The sequence below is a fragment of the Sus scrofa genome, chromosome 13 (genome assembly GCF_054392235.1).
Source record: "Sus scrofa isolate SSC_HxYL_T2T_F1_AM1 chromosome 13, Sscrofa_HxYL_maternal_Yorkshire_Landrace_v2.0, whole genome shotgun sequence".
Lineage (NCBI taxonomy): Eukaryota > Metazoa > Chordata > Mammalia > Artiodactyla > Suidae > Sus > Sus scrofa.
In genome coordinates, this window is record NC_139395.1 from 152,492,737 (window position 1) to 152,520,615 (window position 27,879).

Genomic DNA, 27,879 nt, shown 5'->3' on the forward strand with positions numbered 1-27,879 from the left:
ACTCTCTTGGTTATATTTCTGACCTCATCTTTACCATAATTGCATTCATGACATATTTCCAATGTTAAGCACCCCATTCTTCAACCATGACCCCTCTCCTTCCCATTCATTCCTTCTAGGACTCTAAATTCTTCATCCAATTGGGAACAGCAATTTTAGTGCCTACTACTTTTCTCATTCACTTCATGGGTTTCCTTTTCTCCTTCACCTGGTTTAGACTCCATGGCCCATTGTTTTATCTCTCTCTACATAATCCTCTACTTTGGGCCTACACTTTCTTTTTTTTTTTTTTTTTTTTTTGTCTTTTTGCCATTTCTTGGGCCGATCCCGCGGCATATGGAGGTTCCCAGGCTAGGGGTCTAATCGGAGCTGTAGCCACCGGCCTACGCCAGAGCCACAGCAACGCGGGATCCGAGCCGCATCTGCAACCTACACCACAGCTCACGGCAACGCCAGATCGTTAACCCACTGAGCAAGGGCAGGGACCGAACCCGCAACCACATGGTTCCTAGTCGGATTCGTTAACCACTGCGCCACGACGGGAACTCCTGGGCCTACACTTTCTTAGTCCTACCCACCTGGCAATCCACAACTCTGGTATATGATATCTCCCTCTGCCAACTCTGCCCAGTCTGTGCTTGCCCAGTACAACTGACTGGAAGAAAACACACAACCACACTAATGGGTCTCACTTGAAAGTAATGCCCAGTCACTTCGAGCAGACCCTTAGGACTGCCCAACAATCCCACTATAATTTCCTAGTCCATGTGTTCTCTGCTCTCCTAGGAAATAGTGCCATAACTCATCCCTTCTCTTCAAATGTCCAAAAATGGTCCCCTTATTCTCACTGTCATGTGATAATTTTGCTTCCTATTTTCTGAGAACTATAAACAAAGATAAATCCCACAAGCGCCTACCACTCACCATCTGCGTCTGTATCCATATACTCTATTTTCTGCTACTCCTGAAGAATTAGATGTCAACACTTGTACCTGCTCTGGAGGCTGCACCCATCTTGCTTGCTCAAACACATGGCCACAGCAGTTCCTCCCCCTTACTCCAGCATTATCAATGTCCCCCGTCTACTGAACCCATTAGGATACTGCATTCCAGAGATAGGCTTTAATATCTCTTATCTCTAAAAATACCTTCTCAGTAGCCACATTCCCCTTGGCTACTGCCCCGTTTCTCTGCTGCCCTTTACAGTATAAGTGCTTGATATAAAGGTCTACCCTCCTGAGCTCACTCCCACCACTTCAGGGATATTCTTTTAAAGGACACCAAAGATCTCCATGTTGCTAAATCTAAGGTTCTGTTCTCAGGCCCCACTAGCTGGTTCTTATCTTCCCAAACTGTCAATGCTGCAATGCCCCTGGGCTCAGTTTTCTGAAGCTACATCTCTCTCCACAGGTGATCTCACTCAGCTCCAAGACTCTAAATACCATTACAGGTTGACAAATCCCAAATGTATTGCTTAGGCAATAAACTGACAGTTGAGCCTGCCCTCTATTTAACAGGCATTTCAAATTCCTGATGTACATGCCATCTACCCCCAAAATGCTCCCTCTGCAGTCTTCTACAGCTCAGCAAACTTCAGCTTGATTCTCCTGATTATTAATGCTAAAAAGTTGAGAAACATCTTAGAATCCTCCCATTACCTTACACTCCACCTCTGCCGATCCATCAACAGATATCGGTGAGTCTACTTTCAACATATATCTGGAATCCAACCACTTCTCAAATCCTCCACTATCCTCACTCCAGTTGGAAGTCACCATCAGGCCCATCTGAGTCGATCCACTAGCCTCCCAACTGGTCTCCTTGCTTTAACTCTTGTTCTCAAGACAACAGCAGAGTCATCATTTTACTCTTCTGCTTAAACCTTCCGGAGGAGTGAGTGCTCCTCACTCCTTAATGGCTACAGTCCCAACAGTGGCCCATGAGGGCCCCGGCATGAATTGAGCCTCCCACCAGCGCTCTGCTCTCATCTCCTACTGTGGTTTCCCTTATGGCTCAATTCAACCACATATGCCTCAGTGCTTTCTCACATATGCCAAACAAGTTTAGGACCTACGTCTATGTCCAAAGCAGTCTTGTCCACAACTGACAAGTCAGGTTTCCTTTTTCCCTCAGGTCTCTGCTCACACACACATTATCCGCAAAGCTTTCCCTGACAATCTAGAGAGAGTATCACCCAGTTACATGTCCTTTCTCCCTTCCCCTGCTTCATTTTCCTCCAAAACGTTTATCATCATCTGACACTCTAAATATTTAATTGTATTGTTGTCTGGTGCCTGGACCTCCTCATTGGAATGGAAGCTCCATGAGGGCTCTCTCCCTAGAGCTTAGCACACATTCAGGTGCTAAATCCTTTTAAACTTTGTTTACTTGGCTTCTAGGGCACACTGACTTTTGACTCGCCTATTATTTGATGCACTAGGTGGTCCATTTTTATTTCCGTGCTGGAAAATGATAAGGAGGGAGAGGATACAAAGCTGACCTCAGAAAGATAACTAGTCTTCTACTAAGCTAGGTGGAACTCATGGCAGCACGAAGACCAGATAACTACCTACGCTTTGGGGAGAAAGTAGTCCCCTAGGGATGTCAGGAACTTACTTCTGTGTATGAAGATAGGACACCTGCAGCAGGACAGCCAACTTTCATGAAAGTGTCTTGGCTTTCTCCTACTGAAAAGGAAACCACTTTCTAATCAAGAGGATTTAAAAAACATTTTTTTTTGTTGCTCCAACCAAAAGAAAATATAAAACTGAATTTACCATATAGTCATAGAAACTCTGAAAGAACGCATAAACTAACTTATTTTGTAAAGAGAATTGTTAGTGTCTAATTTACCTGGCTATAGATAGTAGATGTAATTACAGTAAAATGGTCAAAATTAATGTTTTTCTACCATAAAAACAAAGTTGGGTATATTTAGGGAATGATGCTGCAAGGTGCTCCTGATTGAAAGTTAATAAAAACAAACAAGGGCACAGCATTTCCTCTAAAGTTAGCCAACCCTGGAAGGAATGATGGAGGAACTGTCACAGATTGAAGGAGATTAATGAGAAATATCAACTAAATGCAATTAGGGATCCTAGACTGAATGTTGGAACAAGAAAAAAAAAAAGGACATTAGTGCAAAAACTAGTGAAATCCAAATAAAGTCTAAATTTAGTTTAAAAACAAACAAATCCAAACAAAGAAAACCTCTAATTTGATACAAGAAACCCTTTCTCAGCATCTAGCACATATCTGCCTAAGTCCTTGCTCTACCTGGAAGTTCCACAGCAATCAAGACATACCTTCCAGGGCTGGACACTTTCATTCTTAGAAGGTTCTTCCTTGTATCGCTTTCAGTTACAGCCCTTCATAACTTCATTCAGTTTAGTTATTCCTTCTAGAACTACTCACATTAAGTGTAACTGCTCATTTATTTCATCTTCACATATTTTATATTCTGCCTTAAGTTACTCTTTGAAGACTGACACACCCAATTCCTTTTATCTGACACATTGTGATTATTACATCCTTTAAATTCTTGTCATACAACTTTTTGTAAAAAAGTACTCCAGTTTGCCAATGGCCATCTTAAAATTAATGTTAAGAATGGAACACTAGAGTTGAGGCACTTCAAGCTTTCTCTTGTTTTGTTTATTTATCATTTATTTTATTTTGTTGGCTACTCCTGTGGCACATGGAAGTTCCCAGGATCAAACCTCACCACAGCAGCAACCGGAGCTGCTTCAGTGACAACACCAGATCCTTAACCCACTGTGCCACAAGGGAACTCCTTTCTCTTCTTGTTTTAGACATTATACTTCTACGCCTAAAACTGTCCTCCCGTTTTTAGCAGCTATATCACCCTGTTCATGAATCATTTACTCATACCTGTGTGGTATAATTCAGTGCCATATCATTCATATCATTCAATCCTATGACCTTTTTTTCCACTCACGGAATTACACTGGCAAGCAGTTAAGTGAGATGTCTGTCCAGAGGGTTCTCTATGAAAGAAGTTTTCATTAATCTGCAAGCTTAGCCATACACATTTTAAAGCTGCTGTGCACCATCTTCCAGAGACCAAAGCGTCAGATCTGAGTTTCCCAACAGCTCTTCCTGGGCTGGAGTCATCTACTATGCAAAGCCAACTCATTACTTCCTTGTATCTGGGCATCATCAGTCTATTTTCTGACCTTTCGCCCTCAACATCCTCAAATTCCTCTGAAGACAAAGCAGTGGTCATTTTTGTCAGATGTAAAAACCACACACAGCACGTGCACGGGATGCTGTGATGTTCAAATATGCAAAAACTTGAACATTTAGAGATCTCTTAATCCCTGCTGTTGCATAATGGGCCTTGATAAAAACAGAACCTAAGAAGAAGCCCTCCCATATTTGTCGCTTTGGGGACAGAGGGTTCTTAGTCAGGAATGGGATGCCAGCAACACCGGATCACCTCACACAACCCCGACGAAGAAGCCAAGGGAGGCGGCTCCCCCAGGAGTGACAGCGCTGGCCGGCACTCCTAGAACCCCCTCACCTCTCTTGTCCAGAAGCCACATGAATGCGAAGCAGGGCAGGAAGCCGATGGGCCCCCACAGCACTAGGAGCGCGATGTCCCAGCTGGAGAAACCATAGGCCTGCCGCGCCGAGTTCTGGATGGGGCCCCAGGTGTTCCAGACCAGGCCCTGAGCGAACCCCAGCAGCGAAAAGAGCAGTAGCACCAGCCAGCGGCGCCCGTACACTCGCCCGGGACTCGGGGCGGCCGCGGGCAGCGCCTCCGCCGCCTCCCGGCTTCTCCAAGCAGCTCCCGGCGCAGGCCCGAGGCCGGGCCCTAGAAGCGGTTGCCGCTCCTCCTCGCTACTCCAGCTCGAGCCCATTACAACGCGCGGCCCGCGGGGCCCCTGCCCGGCGCGGTCCCGGTGGCCGCCGACCAGCCCCGCGCGGATACTACGGGAGGAGGCGGCGGCCGAGGTTGCTTTGGTCGCCCTCGGCCTCCCGGCCGCGTCGGTGCGCCTGCGCTGAGCAAGCCGGTCCCGGTCGGGGAGGCGGGGCAGCTGTGACCTGCTGGGAGAAGGCTGCGGTGCGCTGCCCCGGCCGTCTCCGCGCCGGGTAGTGGAGAGGAAATCTAGCCGAGGGAGCGAGTGGAGCCGGCGTCTCAGAGCAGGCACCGGGAAGATTGGAAAGGCAGGAGGAGCGCGGCTGAGCCAGGGGAAAAAGAACCCCCCCGCCCCGCGCCCCCGGAGACGCTGTAATTGAGGTTGGGCGAGGAAGCCGGGATTGCGGGAGGAAGTGTCCAAGTTTACGTCATGTGCCTAATAAGCAACTCAGGGACCTCCGGTCACTTAGGCTAATGTTTGCTTCTAAATTGGGTTTATCCCAATTTTTGTTGGGCTTATAACTTCAAAAATTAGAGGGGGAGATAGGATAAGATTGAGGCATAGTAGGGACCCAGAGGATTGCCGCAATGAAAATCATTTTTTTTATGCACAAAAAAATACTGCCTAGTTTGATCAGATATCTTTTTGTGCTTTACATACCCAATGAGGACATTATAAACTAGTAAATTTCGTTCATATATATGATACAGATCTCTTTCTACTCTTTTGGCTGGCATTAGTAGGCGAGCAATAAAGATATGGTGATTAAAGCGGGAAAATTTCTGCCCGCAAACGCCCTAGGTGAAGAATAAACGAAAAGAGTGGAGGTTGTTGATCTCCTGCTCTAGAGTCTGGTTGTTTATTTTGATACCTAAATACAAAAGCCTGACAGCTGTGGGGTTAGTGTCTGAAAACCTGAAGTCAAGCGATTTGGGTTGTTTGGGTTGGTAATGAGCCACGGAGAACGCAATTAAATACAATTGCCGGAGATTCGCATTCCCCGGCAGCCACGAAAACCAGGTGGAGTCGTGTTATTGCCAGAAGGGCAAGAGAGGTGGGACGAGAAGGGAAAAAGAAGCTGAGCAATCCTGGTATCCAAGTCAGAGCGACTGCAGAGTAAGCAAGCGCAGAACCACACTCCACTGCCCCGAGCCCCAGGAAGAAAGCACACCATCCCCTAAAACTCCAATACCGTTGGGAGGAGGAAAGCCTCAAGGCGAAAAGGAAGGCCTTGACTGGAAAACGAGGAGAAACGCAGCCTTGGGAAGACTACACTGAAAGAAGACTGCGGTCTGAGGGAGGTAAAAAGCACCACAAAGGAGAGACCATGTGCTTGCGTTTGTAGCACCTGAGAACCAAAACAAACCTGCGTGGCTCCGCCCAGTGCCCGTCACGTGACTTTCACGCGCGTGCAGCTCCCGGAAGAGCCCGGTAGCAACCCAGACAACTGCTTCCTGTGCTGCGGCTTCAGATCCCGGGTTTTGGCCTTTCTGGGACCCCGGTCCGCCTTCAGTTCACTTTTGGGTTCGGGAGGAGCCCGGTAATGCTGGCCATGGCAGCAGGTCCCGGAGCGATCACTGATGCGAGCCCTGTATCTGGAGCTGGAGAGGAGGAAGGTGGGTGCTAGACAGAAGTCAGACCATGAGTACGACTCTGTGCCAAGTGACTCTTGGCACCTCTCATGTGGCCCTGCGGTAAGCTATGAGAAAAACTGTTTCAAACGTGGCATGCAGATTTTTGATCATCATACAGGTCCAATATCGCTTCATCCTAACCGTGCTGTTTCGCCTGTGAGGGTGTTGTGGATGTTACAGTGGATTAATGTTAAATTTGTGAAGTCGGAGCCCACCCTTGAGATAAATGGAAATATCTGGGACTTTTGTGAAGAGAATTATAGTAGAATCTTGCTTTAGAGAATGGATGAGAATTGAGGGCCAGTGAGCCTAAGGATCCCTGTTAGCATTTTTTGAATGATTGCTCCCTGCCTGGCATGATTCTGGGTACTGCCACCGGATCCAGACACCTTTGACTGTATAAAACACTGCGTTTTCCCGGTTGAGCAAAGGGGTCTAGAAAGGAAAAAGAATGACGAACAGGTGGTAACGCGTGAATACTGCACACTGTATTGCACTCAATACTGCACACAGCGAGAGCTGTCCCCAGGAGAGATGCCAGTGAGGAAAACATAAATGCTTCCAGGAGAGAACAGTTGGAGGTGGGCCTTTATGATTGGATGAGATAGTGACAAACTTGGGTGGGAAAGGGGGAGTCGTGGGAAGACAGGGAGCAGAAAAGCACAGGATGGATGTGGTTGGAGATCCAGTAGTCATGTTTGCCTAGAGGGGAGATGACCCTTCCAAGCAGAAGCAGCAAATTACTACCTGGCCACAGTCTCCTGCCTTTAGAACTCCTTTGCTTATGTACCCCAAAGAGACAATTTCTGAACTTCATCCCTTCCTCCAATTCATTGATCCATTTTCTGTCCATCTGTACCCCTTTATACAGTTTATTCTGATTTCTCCCTCAAAAATACAGTATTCTCTTGTCCCTCCTTGCCTTTTACTCTCGGGCACAATCCATACTCTAGATGAACCCAACTTTTCACTCTCTGCACCTGCACCTGTATGGCTGAACTCTGTTGGAAAAAGTCCTGGGCAAATTGGTGACATTAGAAAAATGAAAATGGTCAAACTCTTGAGTACTTACTTAGCAGGGCCTGCAATCCTTTGGATCCTCTGTTTCTGTAGTAAGCTTACATTCTTTCTCCAAGGACAATTCCTTAAACTCTGTATATCTTCTCTTCATTTCTTCCTCACTTTCAGCTGATGACTTTGCAGGTCAGGTCAACTCTGCATCTAGTCTGTCTCCTTTTTTCCCTCCTTTTATATGACACCTTTGATCAAATCATCCACATATTTTTTCACCTAAACCATGACTGTATCTTCAGGCCCCATGTCTCCATTTCCCCTCTTGTGCCTCTCCAATCCATTCTCCAGTTAGTGGCAAAAAGGGACACTCTTTTACTTAAAATTCTTCAGTGAAATCCATTGCAGTAAGAACTTAGATTAGGGAATTCCCTGGTGGTGCAGTGGGTTAAGGATCGGGCACTGTCGTTGCAGTGGCTTGGGTCACTGTTATGGTGCAGGTTCAGTCCCTGGCCTTGGAACTTCCACATGCTGTGGGCGAGTTCAAAAAATAAAGAAAGAGGAGTTCCCGTCGTGGCTAGTGGTTAACGAATCCGACTAGGAACCATGAGGTTGCAGGTTCGATCCCTGGCCTTGCTCAGTGGGTTAAGGATCCGGCGTTGCTGGGAACTGTGGTGTAGGTTGCAGACGGGGCTTGGATCCCGCGTTACTATGGCTCTGGTGTAGGCCGGCGGCTACAGCTCTGATTAGACCCCTAGCCTGGGAACCTCCATATGCTGCAAGTGTGGCCCTATGAAACAAAAAGGAAGGAAGGAAGGACAGAAGAATTTAGATTAGAATTCAAACTCCTAACCATGGCTACAAAAATCCTTGGTCTGGACTCTGCTCATGTCTCAAGGATCATCTTCTGTCCCTCTTCACCTGTTCTGCCCTTACCTGCCCTACTTTCATATAGCTGGCTTCTTAGTCTTCAGGTTTTAAAGAATGTCATCATCCAAGACCTCACCAGCTTAACCTATCTAAAACAGTCGTTGCGGGTTTTCTCCTGACCTCTGACCCTAGATGTTCTATAATACAGCCTTCTGCTTTCTTCATTTCACATATCATAATCTGTAATTACTAGTTTATTATTGTTCCTTCCCTTAGACTTTAAGTACCTTGAGAGTAGGATGTGTTTCTGTTTTATTCAACATTTGTCTAAGCAGCAAATACAATAGCAGGCCCATCGTGGGCACTTAATACATATTTGTTGAGTGAATGAATAAAGAAACCCAGTGCCAAGCCCAGAGGCAGGAGGAGGCAGCATGGCAGGATCCAGGAACTGAAAGAGGCTGGTATGAGGAATATAAGAGCTGGGGATACTGAGGGGCAGCTTCTACCAAGTTAAGGAGTCTGGACATTATGGCTTTGCAGAACCTTGGAAGAACTTTAGGTAGAGGAGTTAACACAATAAGATCTGGTTTGAGGAAGATCACTGTGGCTGAGGGCTGGAGGATAGATTGGAGGGAAAAAAACCCGAAGCATAGTGTCCTTAATTCCCCTTAGCCTCAGCTTCCTCCTCTGTAAAATGCCTGGCGGTTGTGAAAATTACAATTACTTGTAGATCGTCTAGAATAGTTTCTGTCAGGATTGACATAGTCAAGAATGGTAACCGTTTCTTTTTCTTTTTTTTTTTTTGGTCTTTTTGCTATTTCTTGGGCCGCTCCCGCGGCATATGGAGGTTCCCAGGCTAGGGGTCCAATCGGAGCTGCAGCCACCGGCCTACGCCAGAGCCACAGCAATGTGGGATCCGAGCCGCGTCTGCAACCTACACCACAGCTCATGGCAATGCCGGATCGTTAACCCACTGAGCAAGGGCAGGGATCGAACCTGCAACCTCATGGTTCCTAGTCAGATTCGTTAACCACTGCGCCATGACGGGAACTCCGTTTCTATTGTTAATAAAAAGTACTGGCATTGGTAACGGTTGCAACTGAGAGAAAAGAAATCGGAGTTATTTCTGAAAATTTCCAGCCTGAGAAACTATATGTAAATTAGGAACCTGAGGAAAAGGAGGGAGCACTGTTGAGTTTTAATGTGAATGTGCCATGTTTGAGTTTAGAAGGATGATGCAACAGAAGCTGTCAAGTATGTAACTGGGGAAAAGGATGGTTTTATTCTTTATTCAAATACCATAAATTCACCTGTTTGCTTTTTTTTTTTTTTTTTAATGGCCACACCTGCGGCATTTAGATGTTCCTGAGCCAGGGATTGAATCTGAGCTGCGTCTCTGGCAATGCTGTGTCCTTCAACCCACTGCACCTGGCCAGGGATTGAACTCACATGTCCACAGCAACCCGAGTCACTGCATTCAGATTCTTAACCCACTTTGCCACAGCAGAAACTCTAAATTCCCTTTTTTTTTAAGAAGTATACAATCAGTGGATTTTAGTATGTTCACAAAGTGTGCAGCCATCACTGTTAATTACAGAACATTTTCATCACACCAAAAAGAAACCTGGTTTCCATTATCAGTCACTCCCCATTTACTCTCTATCCATCTCCTGGAAATCACCAATCTACTGTGTCTATGGGTTTGCCTATTCTGGACATTTCCCATAAATGGAACTATACAATACGTGGCCTTTTGTGTCTGGCATCTTTAGCATAATATTTTCAAGATTCATCCATGTTCTCACATGTGTCAGTCCTGCATTACTCTCTGTGGCTGAATAATATTCAGTTGTGTGGATTTACCACATTTTGTGTGTCCATTCATCAGTAGGCATTGGGTTGTGTCCACTTTGGGGCTGTTATGAATAATACTGCTATGAACATTTGTTTACAAGTTTATTAAAATATGTTCTCAGTTTCTCTTGGCCATATATCTAAGATTGGAATTGTTGGGCTACATAGGCTACATGTTAATTCCATATTTAGCTTTTTGAGGTAACTGGTGATTCTTAATCTTGAAGACCTAAGTTGATGAAAGTATGGATTTGCTCCCCTGGAAAAATATAGCAAGTGTATACATTTTTTTGTAAGTGGCTTCAAATTTTACCCCCTTCGGGCTTTTTTTTTTTTTTTTTTTAGGGTCACACCCGCCTGGAAATTCCCAGGCTAGGGGTTGAATGGGAGCTGCAAATGCCAGCCTACACCACAGCCACAGCAAGGTGTGATCTGAGCCATGTCTGTGATCTATGCCACAGCTCATGGCAACACTGGAACCTTAACCTACTGAGCAGGTCCACAGATTGAACCAGTGTCCTCATGGATATTAGTCACGTTTGTTACCACTGAGCCATGACAGGAACTCTCATATTTTTGTATTAAAGGATTTTCTGAATCCTAACTTTGGAACTTCCAACCTTATTTTGTTACTACTATTATTATCATTATTATTTTGGCTGTGCCCACGGCATATGAAAATTTCAGGACCAGTGATCATACTGGAGCCACAGCTGTGACAATGCCAGGTCCTTAAACTTCTGTGTCACCAGGAATTCCTCAACCCTGTTTTAAACTGTGATCCTCCCCAGAAAAACCACTTTGAGGTGACTGCTCATTATCATTACAAAGTAAGTTAAATGGGGCAAAATCCTACCGGAAGAGAAGACTTTGCTTTAACTTAGATAAGGCTTATGTGAAGAAAGGGTAAGAAAAAAATATATGCATTAAATAAAGGCCTGTGAAAGGTTCACTATTTTTAGTATAGTAATGAATATTAAAGTCATAGAAGAGTTAATTTTTCAGCAAACTTATTGCTACTCCATTATCAAAAAACATTTGCGTGTACACTATATACAGGAGACTTTTTTGTACAGTGGGATTGAAGACAATCCTTGCCCCAAAATAGCCTATAAATATAATTCAGGGGAAGAGGACAGGCAAAAAGACTTGTAGTATGATACATATTCACACGGCAGGAGGCAGTCAGATGGGATGCCTCATTAAGTGCTTTGGGCTTGAGAGGAGAAAGAATGAATACAAATTGGACTGGTCTGGACTTAGAGTGATTTGAAGGGTTGGCATACAGTCTGCTCTCCGCACACAGCCGCAGGTCCTGTGGGCCCACTCCAAGGGACTCGAGCATCCAAGGATTTTGGTATCCTTGGGGGACCTGGAACCAATCCCCCCAGATCCGGAGGGACAGCTGTAGTTTGCGTGTGGAAATGAATGGAAGAAATAATTTCTGGTGAGGAGAGGTCTGGAGGGGAAGTAAGTGGAGAAAAATCCTAGACAGGCACTTAGAGGGCAGAGGGTGGGAAAGACAGGAGACTGACAGGCTTTACTGAAAGGGGGAAGATTGTGTCCTCGGAGACCAAGGAGAAGCAGGGGGAACCAGCAATGTTGATGGGAAGAAGAGGGAAATCGTGGGTTTCGATTTTCTCAGAAAAGCAGAGCAAGGCATCATGCAGCGTGAGGAAGTGAAGAAAGGTTTTGAGGATTTCATAGTGAAGGTGCTTTGTCAAGTTGCTGTAGGAGTGAGGGGAGTTTGGAGTCAATTAGTGATAAACTGATCTGGAGCAGGAGTGGGAACCGCATGGAATTGTGAAACTGATCTCTGTTTTGAGATTGTGAGTCTGCTCAATAGTTCATTATCCAAAAATGGCGAGGAAAAAGGTTAATTTTAATATAGTTCTTTCATTTTTAAAGTTTTATTGAGGTATGATTGATTTACAATATTGTGATAATTTCTGCGGTACAGCAAAGTGATTCAGTTATACGTGTTCACACAGCCATTCTCTTTCAGATTCTTTTCCCACATAGATTATTCCAGAATATTGGGTAGGGTTCTCTGTGCAATACAGCAGGTCCCCACTGGCCAGTCATTTTGTGTACCACAGTGTGCACATGCCAATCCCAAACCTCCAGTCCATCTCTACCCTCATCAGTGCCTTTTGGTAACCGTAAGTTTGTTTTCAAAGTCTATTAAGTCTGGAGTTCCCGTCATGGCTCAGTGGCTGAGGAATCCAACTGGGAACCATGAGGTTGCAGGTTCGGTCCCTGGCCTTGCTCACTGGGTCAAGGATCCGGCGTTGCTGTGAGCTGTGGTGCGGTCCGCAGATGCGGCTCGGATCCCGCATTGCTGCGGCTCTGGCGTTGCTATGGTGTAGGCTGGCGGCTACAGCTCCAATTGGACCCCTGGCCTGGGAACCTCCATATGCCATGGGTGTGGCCCTAGAAAAGGCAAAAAGACAAGGAAAAAAAAAAAAAAAAAGTCTGTTAAGTCTGTTTCTGTTCTGCAGATAAGTCCATTTGTATTCTATTTTTAGATTCCAAATGTAAGTAATACCATATGATGTTTGTCTTTGAATTTCACTAACTTAGTATGATAATCGCTAGGTCCAACCATGTTGCCGCAAATGGCATTATTTCATTCTTTTTTATGGCTGAGTAATATTCCAGTGTATATATGTACTACATCTTCTTTATCCATTCCTCTGTGGATGGACATTTAGGCTGCTTCCATGTCTTTGCTATTGTGAATAGTACTGCAGTGAACATTGGGGGTGCATTATCTTTTTGAATTTTGGGTTGCTCTGGATAAGTGCCGGAGATTTGGGGATTGCTGGATCATATGATTGTTCTTAGTTTTTTAAGGATCCTCTATACTGGTCTCCATAATACTTGTACCAATGTACATTCCCGCCAACAATAGAAGAGGCTTCCCTTTTCCTCACACCCTCTTCAGCATTTATTGTTTGTTGATTTTTTCATGATGGTCATTCTGGCTGGTGTTAAGGTGGTACCTCGTAGTAGTTTTGATTTGCACATGTCTAATAATTAGTGATGTTGAGAATCTTTTCATGTGTTTTTTGGCTGTCCATATGTCTTCTTCGGAGAAATGTCCATTTAGATCTCCTGCCCATTTTTTGATTGGGTTGTTTTGTCTTTTTGCTATTGAGTTGTATGAGGTGTTTGTATATTTTGGAGATTAATCCCTTGTCAGTCGTTTCCAGAGATTTTGCCCCATTCTATGGGTTGTCTTTTCATTTTGTTTATGGTTTTCTTTGCTGTGCAAAACCCTTTAAGTTTAATTAGGTTCCATTTGTTTATTTTTGTATTTGTTTTCACTAAAAGGTGGAGAAGATATTGCTGTGGCTTATGTCATAGAGTGTTCTGCCTGCGTTTTCCTCTAAGAGTTTTATAGATCTGGTCTTATATTTAGGTCTTTAATCCATTTTGAGTTTATTTTTGTGTATGTTATTAGAGAGTGTTTACGTGTAGCTGTCAAGTTTTCCCCAACACCGCTTATTGAAGAGACTGTCTTTTCTCTTAATAAAGTTTTATACATTGCTGAAAAATGAGGTGTGAATTCCAAAAACATCTGTTTGGTCTTAGTTTATGCCAAGCACTGTGCTAAACTCTAGGGATATCAAAATAACAAGTTTGCCTTCAAGGATGTGATTTCTTTTTAATTGAAGTATGATTGACATACAGCATACAACCAACATATTAGTTTCAGATATACGATGAAGTGACTTGATACTTGCATGCATTTTGAAATGATCACCACTCTAAGTCTAGTAACTATCTGCCCTCACACAAAGCTATTGAGATACTCGACTGTATATTCCTTGTGCTGTATATTATATCCTTGTGGCTTATTTTATAACTAGAGGTTTGTACCTCTTAATCTCCCCTTCACCTTTTTGCCCACCCCCACCTCCCTCCCCTCTGACAACCACCTGTTTGTGCTCTCTGCCTATGAGTCTGTTTTTGTTTTTTTTTTTTGATTCCACATATTAATGAGATCACATGTTATTTATCTTTTTCTGTCTGACTTAGCATAATACTAGATCCATCCATGTTGTTGCAAATGGCAACATTCCTTTTTTTCAATGGTTGGGTGGTAGTCCATTGTATATATATGTACCATAAAGATGTGATTTTTTGTTTGAGGTAATAGCTTAAAAATTACTTAAAACAAACGTGAGTAAGCAGGGCACAGAGGATTTGGGGGACAGTGAACATACTTCATATGATATTATAGTGGTGGATATATGTCATTATACTTTTGTTCAAATCCATAGACTATACAACACCACGAGTGAACCCTAAGATAAACTGTGGACTCTGGGTGATTATGGATGCCAGTCTAGGTTCATTTTTCTAAAAAATGTACAGTTCTGGTGAGTAGTGTTGATAATGAGGAAGCCATGCATGTGTGAGGGGAGGGAGGTATATGGGAACTTTCCGTACCTTCCTCTTAATTTTGTTGCAAACCTAAAACTACTCTTATAAAGTAAACTTAAACAGACGAACAAATATGAAACTACTTACCAAAAATCAACTTAAATCTAAATGTGAGGTGTTACTTCCCAGGTCATACTTTGGTTGAAGCATTTCAGTGAAATTAAAAGTTGAAGTAATTTTTTTTTTTTTTTTTTTTTTTTTTGTCTTTTTAGGGCTGCACCCGTGGCATCTGGAGGTTCCCAGGTTAGGGGTCGAATCGAAGCTGCAGCTGCAGCCCTACACCACAGCCACAGCAAGGCGGGATCCAAGTAGTGACTGCAACCTACGCCAAAGCTCACGGCAACGTCGGATCCTTAACCTACTGAGTGAGGCCAGGGATCAAATCTGTGTCCTCATGGATACTAGTCAGATTTGTTTCCTCTGAGCCACGATGGGAACTCCAAAAGTAGTAGTACTTTCAACCTGATTCTGTCTTTCAGATTAAGACTGTATTTCTTTCCATTGGGCTCTCATAGTTTTAAATTTTTCTCTGATTTTTTTTTTATTGAAGGATAATTGATTTACAATGTTATATTTCAGGTGTAAAGCATGATTCAGTCTTTCTACAGATTATACTCCATTAAAAGTTATTACAAGACAATGGCTGTAATTCTCTGTGCTATACAACATATTCTTGTTGCTTATTTATTTTATACATAATCCTGTACCCCTAATCTCATAGTTTTAGTTTTAGCCAGGTTTGTGCCTTGAGGAAGAGAAGAGTGCATCCTTTGTAATTGTTCTTCCAGTTCTGCCCAAGGAAATACCTCATTCCAGAGTTGTATGGACTTGAGTTTCATATACAGCTGATACTCCTACAGGACTGGATTTACTCCTTTTCAGTTAGAGATGCCATTCTTCTTCTTCTTCCTCGTCTTTTGGCTGCCTCGTGGCATATGGAGTTCCCAGGCCAGGGATCGGACCTGAGCCATAGTTGCAACCTACGCTGCCGCAGCAACACCAGATCCTTTAACCCATTGCACCAGGCTAGGGATCAAACCTGCGGCCTAGTGCTGCAAAGATGCTGCCAATCCCGTTGTGCCACAGAAGGAACTCCTAGAGATGCCAACCTTGATCTCATTTTTAAAAAGAGCAGGAGGAAGCAGAGGAGTTTGCAAAATGGCAAAAACCTGTGGGATCTTAAAAAGTTAAAAATCCCCATGCTAGACCATGTGTGTAATTCACATGTAGCTAAAATACTTCATATTTGATAATTATGAATATTAGAAAAGCAGTACTGTTGAATATTGTAAAAATTGAGATGAAAAACCAAATAACATACAATGTATCATTTTAACCATTTTTAGGCGTACTGTTCAGTAGTAAGGATATTCACATTAATGCGAAACAGATCTCCACATCCTTTTTATCTTGCAAATCTGAAATCTGAACCGAGGAAACAACTCCCCCTTTCCCCTTCTCCTCAGCCCCAAGTAATTGCCATTCTACTTTCTGTTTGTATTTGACTATTATAGATACCTCACATAAGTGGAATAATATTTACCTTTCTGCGACTGGCCTTTTACACTTAGCAAAATGTCCTCAGGGTTCACCCATATTGTAGCATGTGTCAGAATTTCCATTCTTTCTATGGATGAGTAGTATTAAACTGCATGTATAAATATTTTGCTTAACCCTTCATCTGTCAGTGGACATTTGGGTTGCTTCCATCTTTTAGCTGTGAATAGTGCTACTATGAGTAGAAGTGTGCAAATATCTCTTTAACACTCTGTTGAATATTTTTGATGAAGAGTGAGATGAAATAACCAGTTTATTCTGAATTACGGAAAATGTAATTAGTGGCAGCTGATGAAGTGGAACCATTCTAGTAAAAATTTTGAAGGTTCGTAGTAGCTTTTTTTTTTTTGCTTTTTAGGGCTGCACGCATGGCATATGGAGGTTCCCAGGCTAAGGGTCCAATCAGAGCTGTAGCCACCAGCCTACACCATAGCAATTCAGGATCCGAGCCAGGTCTGCAACCTATACCACAGCTCATGGCAATGCCAGATCCGTAACCCACTGAGTGAGGCCAGGGATTGAAGCTGCATCCTCATGGATACCAGATGGATTTGTTTCCACTGCGCCGTGAAGGGAACTCCTCTTTGCAGCATTTTAAAGAGCTCTATTCTATAAGACACCAGTCTTTCCAGTGTTAACGTCAGTTGAAATATAGGTTTACTTTTCCTTAGGTTTAGGAACTTATAAGCATTATGTGAGTCATTTTCTGGCTCACAAATGTGTTAAAGTGCTGAGGAGGAGAATACACTTTTCTGGGTTAGCTGGGTCAGAGGTCCAGGTGTGAGAAGATGGGCAGAAGAGGATTGTAAATGTCCAGCATGTAACTGTCTCAGGTCACCAGCGTGAACCTGCTGGAGCGTTCACCACCACACTAAGCAAGGTTATGTTACAACAGCCTCAAGGCTTTGTGGTTTCTTTAGATGGCACCACCTTTAGATCTTGAAATTCAAAGGGTTTGTGATGATTCATCGTTTAAGATTAACTTTTGGGAGAACTTTCTTAGTTTGTATTGACATTTTTAAATAGTGACTATAGAGAGGTTTCTTGTAGTGCAGCTGATTAAGGTACCGATGAGTCAGTGCAGCAGCTTGGGTCACTGCTGTGGCACGGGTTCAGTCCCTGGCCCGGGAACTTCCACATGCCATGGATGTGGCCAAAAATAAATAAGTAAATAAAATAGTGACTATAAAGTGAAAAAATCATCTTTGCTATGAGTTTTACAATTTGATCTTTAGTCTAAACATAGTCATTTTGTTAAATAGTACTTGAATGAATACATTGGTTTTTTTCTGACATGGCTTAAGTATTCATTATTTTTTACCCTCACATGTACATTCCAGATGGTAGATGAATCTACGCAAAATTTCCTGTGTGTACATATGACAGTCATCAGATTGATGATAGCATCATAGGCTTACATGTGTATATTTAGAAGTAAATTAGCTCACCATGCTAGGACCCAGTGTTTTGTTCACAGTTTATCACTATGGTGAGTCTCTGTTTTGTAACTTGTGGCTTAATCTTTTGTCACCCTCTGAAGTTTTTAAATAAAATTAAAAACTATTAAATTTATTGGTGGGAATGTAAATTGGTGCAACCACTGTGGAAAACAGTGTGGGGATTCCTCAAAAACTAAAAATAGTACTACCATTTGATCCAGCAATCCCACTCCTGGGCATCTATCCAGAGAAAACCATGCCTTGAAAAGACACAGGTACTCCAGTGTTCATTGAAGCACTATATACAATAGCCAGACATGGAAACAATCTAAATGTCCATCCACAGAGGAGTGGATCAAACAAATGTGGTGCATATACACAATGGAATATTACTCAGCCATTAAAAGGAAGGAAATAATGGCATTTGCAGCAACATGGATGAACCTAGAAATTATCATGCTAAGTGAAGCCAGTCAGACAGTGAGACACCAACATCAAATGCTATCACATGTGGAATCTAAAAAAAGGATGCAAAGAACTTCTTTGTAGAGTAGATACTGACTCACAGACTTTTTTGGTTTCCAAAGGAGACAGGTTGGGGGGGTGGGGGATGGGTTGGGGCTTTAGGATGGAAATGCCATCAAATCAGTTGTGATGTAATAAAATTCACTGAGTAAAAAAAAAAACAAACAAATTTAAAATTCATAGTTATTAAAATTAGACTTGACATGACAGGTAAGTTAATTTCAATTTTACCATCTTCGTTGTATCCTATTAATGTTAGGAAAGTGTTCTGGAAGCTTGGTAAATTTTCCTTAATCTTGTCTTGAATTCTAAATCTCAGATCCAAATCCAAGCCAGATATTAACCGACTGAAGCCAGATTGCTAGCAAATTCATAGAAATGAGGTTTCACATTATCTTGCTCTTTGCATTAATTAAAGAAAAAAATAACTGAGAAAGAGGCAAATTGCTTTTGGATGGTATTTCTCTATCTCCAGAGAATTAGCTGTTACCAACGCTGTAATAAATTGTCTGAATAACAGGCCACATTTAGAGGGAGAAAAGACTACTGTGCAACACCTAGATCACTAATCTGATTTTTCAGCAATTTCTAAGTCATTTAATTAGAAGTTGCTGCTTGCTGCAAGTTTAGACCTAAATACACTTATCCTTTAAAGTTTATTTGAGGTTGCTTCAGAATTTTTATAGCTCTTTGTGAATATCCCTGGCATGGAATAACTGGGTGCATCCCTAGGCTATTTAATTAATACAGTGTAGATTGCATTCTTCATTAAAGGAAATTGTAACACAACTTTGCTAATTTAATAGCCCAGTTCATTGTTGATTAAAGTATCTGAAAACAAATTAGTTTTATCTCACAACCAGCTGATGGTTTTATTTCACTGAAAGGCCTGGAGTTCTGTAAATATGCTAATTTCGTGTTATGGTGAACCTCCTACTGATCTGTTCTACACACACTTTATAGCACTTTTCATTCATTTAACGGATGTTTAAGAATTTAATATATTCCAGTCACTGGGCCCAGTGCTTTCTCAGCAAATTTTAGTTTTTAGAGTCTCCTATTAAATAACTTCTGGGATGTCTAGGATTTTTAGATCAGATCATTAAATACTTTTTAAAAAGTTTAAGATTAGGTTAAAGGAGAAAAATATTTATTTCCTTCTTTGAAGCTCTTCTATCAAAACACTACTCATGTGTTACTGGTGCTTCTGTACTTCAGTTGTGGAAGGGTGGCTTGACTTATTTTACCCATATATGACAGGGGTTTGGGGAACATTCAAAGCCATGTCCTCTATTGGCTCTGATTTAAGATAAGCAGAATAAATAAATCCTTACCCCCCAAAGGACTGTGCTGCTCTTTTCCTCTGTCCTTTAAAGTTCTAGAGGCAAAATGTTCAAAGCTGGAATATTTTACAACCTTAGAACTGAAAGACAGTTACAGTGGCTCACACCAGCCATGATTCATCCAACCTAAGCCACGGAGCACTCTTCAGGAATACATCGTTGTCCTTGAAAACAAGAGCCTCAGGAGGCAAGGTTTTACACCAGTTATAACAAATAACAGAGTCCTGACTATAAGGGTTTGTTTTGTTGTGTTTTTTTAATGTGGAAGGATTCAGGAGGTAGAATCTTGCTGGTATGGGTTCAGTGACTCAAAGATGGACATCTTTGCCTTCTTCCAACCTGTGTTTGCAGTATCACTCAGCCTTTCTCTTATCTCTCACGGTGGCTAACCATGACGTCTGTTTTCCAGGCAGAATGCAGGAGAGGAGATAATGGGGAAAGGTTGACTCAGCAACTTCCAGGTACCTCTGACCACTTCTGTCTACAAAGGAGACCAGGAAATGTAGCTTTTTAGCTACTCCCATTGCCCAGAGTTCTGTTAGTAAGGAAAAAGAGAACGGGAACCGGGTAAGGTAGGCAACTAGTAGTCTCTACTATAGGTGTTAACTGCTCCCCCCACCACACACACAAACATACACACAAACCAGAACATTCCTTTCTCCCCAGCAGCATACATACGTGGGTTTATTATCCATGAATCCATCTAAAGCTTCCCTGTACCTGTTTATCTTTTTAGGCTATACCATCTGTCTGAGTTTTTTAGTGCTCATGTAAGTCCCACAGTTTTAATTCTCTGGGAGCAGGATTATGCAGTAGAAAGAGCACTGGACTGGGAATCAGGGAACATGATCTGTAGTTTCGTCCCTCACTGGTGTTTTGACCTTTGACAACTGAGCCTCCTTTTCTTCTTTTGGACAATGGGAATAAAATACCTTCTCTGCCTGTGTTTTACAGGCATCTTAGAGGATCAGCTGAGCACTTTTATGTTGATGTTTATAAAGGTGTATGGCAAATAGTAAAGCCTTGTTTAAGTAACTCTAGGATATGATGATGATGATGTTCAAAACCAAACTCTCATCCTTCCAAGAGAAGAGGCTCTTGCTCCTAACTTTTCTCTCATGGCAGGTCACAAAGTCTGGAAACCTCAGCCTTCCTTGTAGCTGTACCTGCCTCCCACCCCGCATCCCTTTGGTGGCAGTAGTCCTAGATGTTATTCTCCTGGTATTTCTCCATTTCTACCAGGTCTGCCTTCCACACTGCCACCCCTTGTTCAGAGCCTTATTCCCACACTTCTCCCTTGGTGGTTGCAATAGCTCTCTGAGTCAATTCCAGTCCCTCCAGCTCTGCACGTTTCTACAGAGCCCTCGTTTTTATTGTTAATGAACAGAATGTACCAGGAGACTGTACCATGGGAGAAATAGCTGCTAAGTTGTTCTTCTACTTTTAGACATTAGGTTGTTTATATTTTCAGGGTTGTGTGTTTGTGTGTGCGTGTGTCTTTTTAGGGCTGCGGCCGCAGCATATGGAAATTCCCTGGCTAGAGTTGGAATTGGAGCTACAGCTGCTGGCCTACACCACAGCCACCACAGCAACGCCAGATCCTTAACCCACTGAGTGAGGCCAGGGATCAAACCCGCATCCTCATGGATACTAGTTGGGTTGGTTACAGCTGAGCCACAATGAGAACTCCTATTTTCAGGGTTTTAAAAATTATGTTGTGCATATATGTGTACACACACGCACACATATATATATATAGTATATGTGAATATGTTTATGGCTTATTTTATTAAGAACAAATTCCTATAATACAAGTTAACTAAGTTAGTGGGTGGTTCTTTGAGACTTCTTCATTTTCCCAGTTGTTTTCCAAAGGATAGTTCTAATTTGTTCGTCACAGACAGTAGGTATTATCATTAATGTAATATACTTTTCATGGTCTAGCAGAACTTTAAAAATATTAGTAAGAAACATGGCTTGTCCATTGTCATACGCAGGGGATGCAGGCACTCCCAAGTCCAAGAAGATTTGTGCCTTGCAATCTAGGTAGCTGTGAACTTATGTTGATATTTATAGGCTGGCATGGATTAAGACCTTTTAAAAAATTACTGGTTATAGCCCATTTTCCTTAACAAGGCTCTTCAGCATTTAAAGGTCACTTAAAGATAAACTTGGGGGCCTCTTTTACATGGAGATCTAAGAGTACCTTCTGTCTCTCCCTCCACGGGACCCCCATCTCTTGTACCTGCCCTTTTCCTGGAAGCAACCACACTGATCTCATGTGGGAGCCCAGACTACGTGGAAAGGGACAGATTGTTCTCAGATGTCAACTGCTGAGAGCTTAGAGCCTGCTTGATTTCACCACTGCTTTAGGAGAGGATTCTGAGTTTGGCCCTTATCAGAAAAAGAAGACCAAACTGACCTACATTTTCATTTTCTTTAAAACAAGCCTCACATTCAAAGTACAAATTACTGTTTCCTCAGTGAGGCCTTCCCCTTCCTTCTTCCTTTTATCAGAAAATTTAGAAGTTGGTTGATGAGGGAATTTGGATTATTTATGAGCTTTTAATTTTTTGAGTGAGTGTAATTATACATTAGTTAACTGAAATAGAGGGTTTAGCTGATTGTTCTAGCGAATCATAAATGCATGTTTTGGGGGTCAGAGTATGAAATACTTTTTAACTTCCCTCCTACATTTTCATCTTAAGATGTCTTTAGGGAGTTCCTGTCATGGCTAAGTGATTAACAAACCAGACTAGTATCCATGAGGACTTGGGTTTGATCCCTGGCCTTGCTTGAGTTAAGGATCCTGCGTTGTCATGAGCTGTGGTGTAGGTCGCAGACGTGGTTCAGATCCTGTGTAGCTGTGGTGTAGGTTGGCGGCTATAGCTCTGATTCAGCCCTAGCTAGGGAACTTCCATATGCTGTGGGTGCTGCCCTAAAAAGACAAAAAAAAAAAAAAAAAAAAAAAAAAAAAAAAAAAAAGAAAGAAAAAAAGAAAGAAAAGAAATGTCTTTAAAGAGAAACTTACTTGTTCTTTTATTTAACAAATATTAATCTTTACTATTCTATCAGGGACTAGCATTCTATGATTGAAGTTTATTGAAGTCCTCAGAAAGTCTCAGTGTTAGTTTCTGCATAGCCCCTATACTATTGATAGATGCAGTGGAAGTCAAGGATTAACACTGGTATCCATCCTGGCACATCTTTTATCTTTTTAAATCTTGCAATAAAAATAATCCCCTCTCCCCATTGACTGCTGTATGGACTCAGTAGTCTTTTTGGCATAAGCACGTGATGTATCAAGTAGAATTGTTGCTGACTCCAGCAACCCTAGTCGTTCAGGAGTGGTTCCCATCAACATTTCTTACACATTCCTCTATAGGAAGTAATATTTGCCAAAAATTGTATCTTTCGAAATTGACATAAATATTTGGAAAGCCTGATTTAAAAAAGATTTTTGACATTGAAAATTGTATTTTCCAATACTTAATATTTGAGAAAAATTGAAGAATTTGGGCTCTTCGAGGCCAAATATTTATGTCAACGGTAGTAAGTGACGTGTGAATGCAGTGTGATTACACAGAAAGATTTGCCATCATAGAAACGATATCAGCTATTTATCTTTCGTATTATAGGAAATAACTTTTTGGTTGTCTTATCTGTTGTCCTGTTTCTCTCCGTAGGTAAATATGTCAAACCTTTTACACCAGAGAAAGCAAAAGAACTTATAATGTCTTTACAACAGCCTGCAGTCTTCTGTAACATGGTTTTTGATTGGCCAGCACAGCACTGGACTGCGAAACATCTCTCAGAGGTCCTGCAAGGCAAGCAGATTCGATTCAGGATGGGAATGAAAAGCACAGGTACAGGTAGGACTGCAAGTCATTGTCATCATCATGTCTCCAGTAGAATTCCCACGTTCTCAGCCCTGGTTTCTTTATGTCTAGGGAATCCTTTATTTCTAATCTTCTTTGTGACCCTTTGCAGATAGGAATTTTATTATTAGAAGTTTTAAAAGGATAGTTGATTTTTTTTTTTGTTGTTGAACTCAATAGTTGGTCATTTATAACCCCTATAAAGTGTATCTGTTCCTATATCCTAGTTCACTGGTCATAGTAGACGCTTCATAAATATTTGTTCATGTGCTGTTATCTATGTGACTGAAAGAAGACCACTACCCATCCAGCAGTCCCTTCCACTTTTGACTCATATAGAATATGTCCTTTTATTTGTGGCTTCAGGCACTATTTATAGTGTTTAGTCTTGGTGTAATTTTATCTGTCTGCTTTATCAGCTGACTGACTGCTATTGCCTTTCGTAAATGTGAAACATATGTAAAGGTGTTTTTTTCATCCTCTTAAGCAGTTAGACTTTGCCAGCTCCCTCTTCTTCCTGAAGGATTGCAACATTTTTGACTTGTTGCCTTACAGTCAGACAAAATAATTACTGTTAACTCTAACAATAGTTAATTTAAAGAAAATAAATGGTGCTATTTCTAATCTACACAAGTCCAGGACTGTTGACTGGCTTCAGTAAATGTGTTTAAGTTCTATTTAAATAGTGGTAGTTTCCTAGTCTAGAAATCCATAGTGTTTTAAGCATTGCTATGAAGTGGCTCTTTGACTATCTATTAATAGCTCAGAAGGAACTAGAAGATCACCCAGTTTCTCTTCCAGCTTCTCCAAGCTTCTTTCTTTCATGTTGACCTTCTAGTATATCTCATAGAATTATTTGGTTTTTGGTGTCTAGAACTCCTTTGTACTCCAGGGGCAGGAAGAGCAGGATTAATAGACTTGAAACTCGTTGGCACCTCATTCTAGTCACAGACCAAAATGTTTATTGTATTTTTAAATCAAATGATAGCCAGTAGCAGCCACTTAAAAATCAGCATGTGCACTTTTCTTCCTGATTTTAGCCAAATAAATCTTCCACTCATTGCAGTGTCTGTTAAACAATAATTTGGAGAGAAATAGGAACTGTAATCTTTTTCCCTCCTGATGAAACTCCAAATAGCAATACTACCACTAACAGCTATTGAGAGCTATTGTGTCAGGCACTGTTCTGAGTGCTCTATACAAATGAACTCTCTTAATCTTAAAACTGCTCAGAGTGGTACTGTTATTGTCCTGTTTTATAGAGGAGGTACAGTACTTTGACACTGTAAAGTTCATACTCAAGCCTAAAAGAAAAAGGAAGTAGTCGCTGCAATTATGAGCAGCTGCTCTGAGTTTTCACTAAAGATAATTCACCCTTTTTTGAAATTCTGACAAAACTCATGTAACATGAAAGTCACCATTTTCAAGTATACAATTCAGTAGTTTTAGCATATTTACAATGTTATGCAGCCACACCACTACTTCCAGAACATTTTCATCATATTAAAAAGAAATCTGGTTCCCATTAGCAGGCACTCTTTATTCACCCCTCTCTCCAGCCCCTGGCCACCACTAATCTACTTTCTGGTTTTATAAATTTGCCTATTCTGGACATATGTAAGTGGAAGCATCGAATTGTGGCCTTTTATGTCTAGCTTTTTTCATATAGCGTGTTTTCAAGATGTATCCATGTTGTAGCATGTATCTGGACTTTCTTTTTATTGTTAAATACTATCCCATTAGATGGATGAGCAAAATATCCATTCATTGTTTGATGGGCATTTGGGTCATTTCCACTTTGGGGCTATTGTGAATAATGCTACTGTGAACATTTATGTACAGGTTTTTGTGTGGACATGTTTTTTTTTTTTTTTTAATTTTCTTTTCCCACTGTACAGCAAGGGGGTCAGGTTATCCTTACATGTATACATTACAATTACAGTTTTTCCCCCACCCTTTCTTCTGTTGCAACATGAGTATCTAGACATAGTTCTCAATGCTATTCAGCAGGATCTCCTTGTAAATCTATTCTAAGTTGTGTCTGATAAGCCCAAGCTCCCGATCCCTCCCACTCCCTCCCCCTCCCATTAGGCAACCACAAGTCTCTTCTCCAAGTCCATGATTGGACATGTTTTTTCATTTCTCTTGAGTTAAACCTAGAAATAGAACTGCTAAGTCATATGGCAACTCTGTTTTACCTTTTGAGGAACTGCCAAACTGTTTTCCACAACAGCTGAACCATTTTACAGACCCACCCCAGTGTATGAGGGTTCCAGGTCCTCTACATCCTTGCCAGTACTTATTCCATTTTTTTATTCTGGCCATCCTAGCAGGTGTGAAGTATTATCTCATTGTGGTTTTGCTGTGCATTTCCCTAATGACTGATCATGTCGAGCATCTTTTTATGGGCTTATAGACCATTTGTATATCTGATTTGGCGAAATGTCTATTGAAATTCTTTGCTTTTTCTAATTGAGTTTTTTTCTTTGTTTTAATGTATTTTTTTATTATTATTCAGTGGTAAAAAAGATCTTCATATTTCTGGATACTGATACTTTTTTTTTTTTTTTTGTCTTTTTTGCCATTTCTTGGGCCACTCCCGCGACATATGGAAGTTCCCAGGTTAGGAGTCCAATTGGAGCTGTAGCCACCAGCCTACGCCAGAGCCACAGCAACATGGGATCCGAACTGAGTCTGCAACCTACACCACAGCTCATGGCAATGCCAGATCCTTAACCCACTGAGCAAGGTCAGGGATTGAACCCGCAACCTCATGGTTCCTAGTTGGATTCGTTAACCACTGAGCCACGATGGGAACTCCTGGATACTGACTCTTATCAGATATATGACATGGAAATATTTTCTACCATTATGTGAATTGTCTTAATGATTTGTTCTTCTTAAAGTTATTTCTTTGAGTATAAATGCAGTATTTGCACACCACAGCTCATGGCAACGCCGGATCCTTAACCCACTGAGCGAGGCCAGGGGTTGAACCCAAATCTTCACTGATACTAGTCAGGCTCGTTAACTGCTGAGCCACAGCGGGAACTCCAACAAATGTTATTTTAAAATAGAAATAATTTAAGAATAAATATATATCTTCATTTTAGAGAACATTGAAAAATTTGGAAGATCCACAGAAATTAAAGAAACAGCCCAATTACCAAGAGATAATCACTATTTACATTTTGATATATGTCCAGGCAGGCCTTTTTATGTTTTATTTTTCACTCTTTTATTTATAATGATTTTTATTTTTTCTACCTTTTTATATTTTAAAAATAAGGTTGTGTTAAATAGCCTGCTTTATTTACTTATTTATTTTACTTAACATCCTGAGCAGCTTCTCTTGACATTAAATGTGGCTTTTAAATGGTTGCCTACTATTTCACTGCATGGTAGTATCATAGTTTATTTTAAAATTTTTCCTATTTTGATTATTCAGATGGCTTAGAATTTTTAAATTTATAAAGAATGCTGTGGTGAACACGTTTGAAAATAACTCTTGGGAGTTCCCGTTGTGGCTCAGTGGTTAATGAATCCGACTAGGAACTATGAGGTTGCGGGTTCGATCCCTGCCCTTGCTCAGTGGGTTAAGGATCCGGCATTGCCGTGAGCTTTGGTGCAGGTTACAGACACGGCTCAGATCGCGCGTTGCTTTGGCTCTGGCATAGGCCAGTGGCTACAGCTTTGATTCGACCCCTAGCCTGGGAACCTCCATATGCTGCGGAAGCAGCTCAAGAAAAGGCAAAAAGACAAAAAAAAAAAAAAAAAAAAAAAGGAAAATAAATCTTGTACAGGTTTCTGATTCTTTCCCAGGAATAGATTCCTAGGAGAACTCCTAGGTCAAAGGCTGTGAACATTATCAGCAGCAGCAGCACTATCCATGGAGCTTCTTGCTCCAGAAACCTGAGTCATTCTGATGGCCTCACTAAGTGGTGTCTGGTGACTCGGTGACTTATACCCTAAGCATGCAGCATCCACCTGCTTCTCTCCGTGGCCATCCTCCAGTCGGGGTTGCCCTGCTCTTGCTTACTTGCTTGCTCGCTCCTACTCTCTCTCTGTCTCACCTCCTTTGTCCCTAATCCCTCTGCAACCTCTGACCTCCTTCCTCAGCTGCTCTTTTTCTTTGAACTGAAACCAGTTAAAAAGAAAAATTTCAGCATTTTCCTCTATTTAAAACCCTTTGATGGCTTCCTGTTACCCTTAGGCTAAAGAGCAACATTTTTGCTCTGGTATAGGAAGCTCTGTTTACCTCATCAATTTAATTTCTCTCTCTGATCTCGGGCCAAACAAGCATTTTTTTTTTTTAGGTTTTGTATTTCCAGAAATTTGCTTCTTACTTCAGGGCCTTTGCATATACTGTCTAGCTGTTCTTCTCTCTTTCCCATTTCCCCTCACCCCAGGTTTACTGCTTCCTTTAGATC

The 27,879-nt window shown here is 41.7% G+C and overlaps 2 protein-coding genes across 37 annotated transcripts in view; one reads left to right on the forward strand and one right to left on the reverse strand.

Moving 5' to 3' along the window:
- Nucleotides 1–5,003, reverse strand: part of SLC49A4 (solute carrier family 49 member 4) — a 100,751-nt gene extending 95,748 nt beyond the window's left edge. For all 5 annotated transcript variants that reach the window (XR_014824688.1, XR_014824686.1, XR_014824687.1 and 2 more), the window contains exon 1: nt 4,544–5,003. Coding sequence is in view for 1 of the 5 variants with exons in the window: in XM_013982378.3 (XP_013837832.2) it covers nt 4,544–4,883 (340 nt within the window). In the remaining 4 variants the exon portion in view is untranslated. The remainder of the gene's footprint in view (nt 1–4,543) is intronic.
- A 1,321-nt stretch (nt 5,004–6,324) lies between these two features.
- Nucleotides 6,325–27,879, forward strand: part of HSPBAP1 (HSPB1 associated protein 1) — a 65,427-nt gene continuing 43,872 nt past the window's right edge. For 6 of the 32 annotated variants that reach the window (XR_014824679.1, XR_014824678.1, XM_003132636.5 and 3 more), the window contains exons 1-2: nt 6,325–6,499; nt 23,258–23,443. Coding sequence is in view for 18 of the 32 variants with exons in the window: in XM_003132636.5 (XP_003132684.1) it covers nt 6,427–6,499; nt 23,258–23,443 (259 nt within the window). In the remaining 14 variants the exon portion in view is untranslated. Of the gene's footprint in view, nt 6,578–19,980; nt 20,144–23,257; nt 23,444–27,879 lie in introns of those variants that run through there. The other 26 variants (XR_014824680.1, XM_005670166.4, XM_084991033.1 and 23 more) reach the window with 11 other exon arrangements.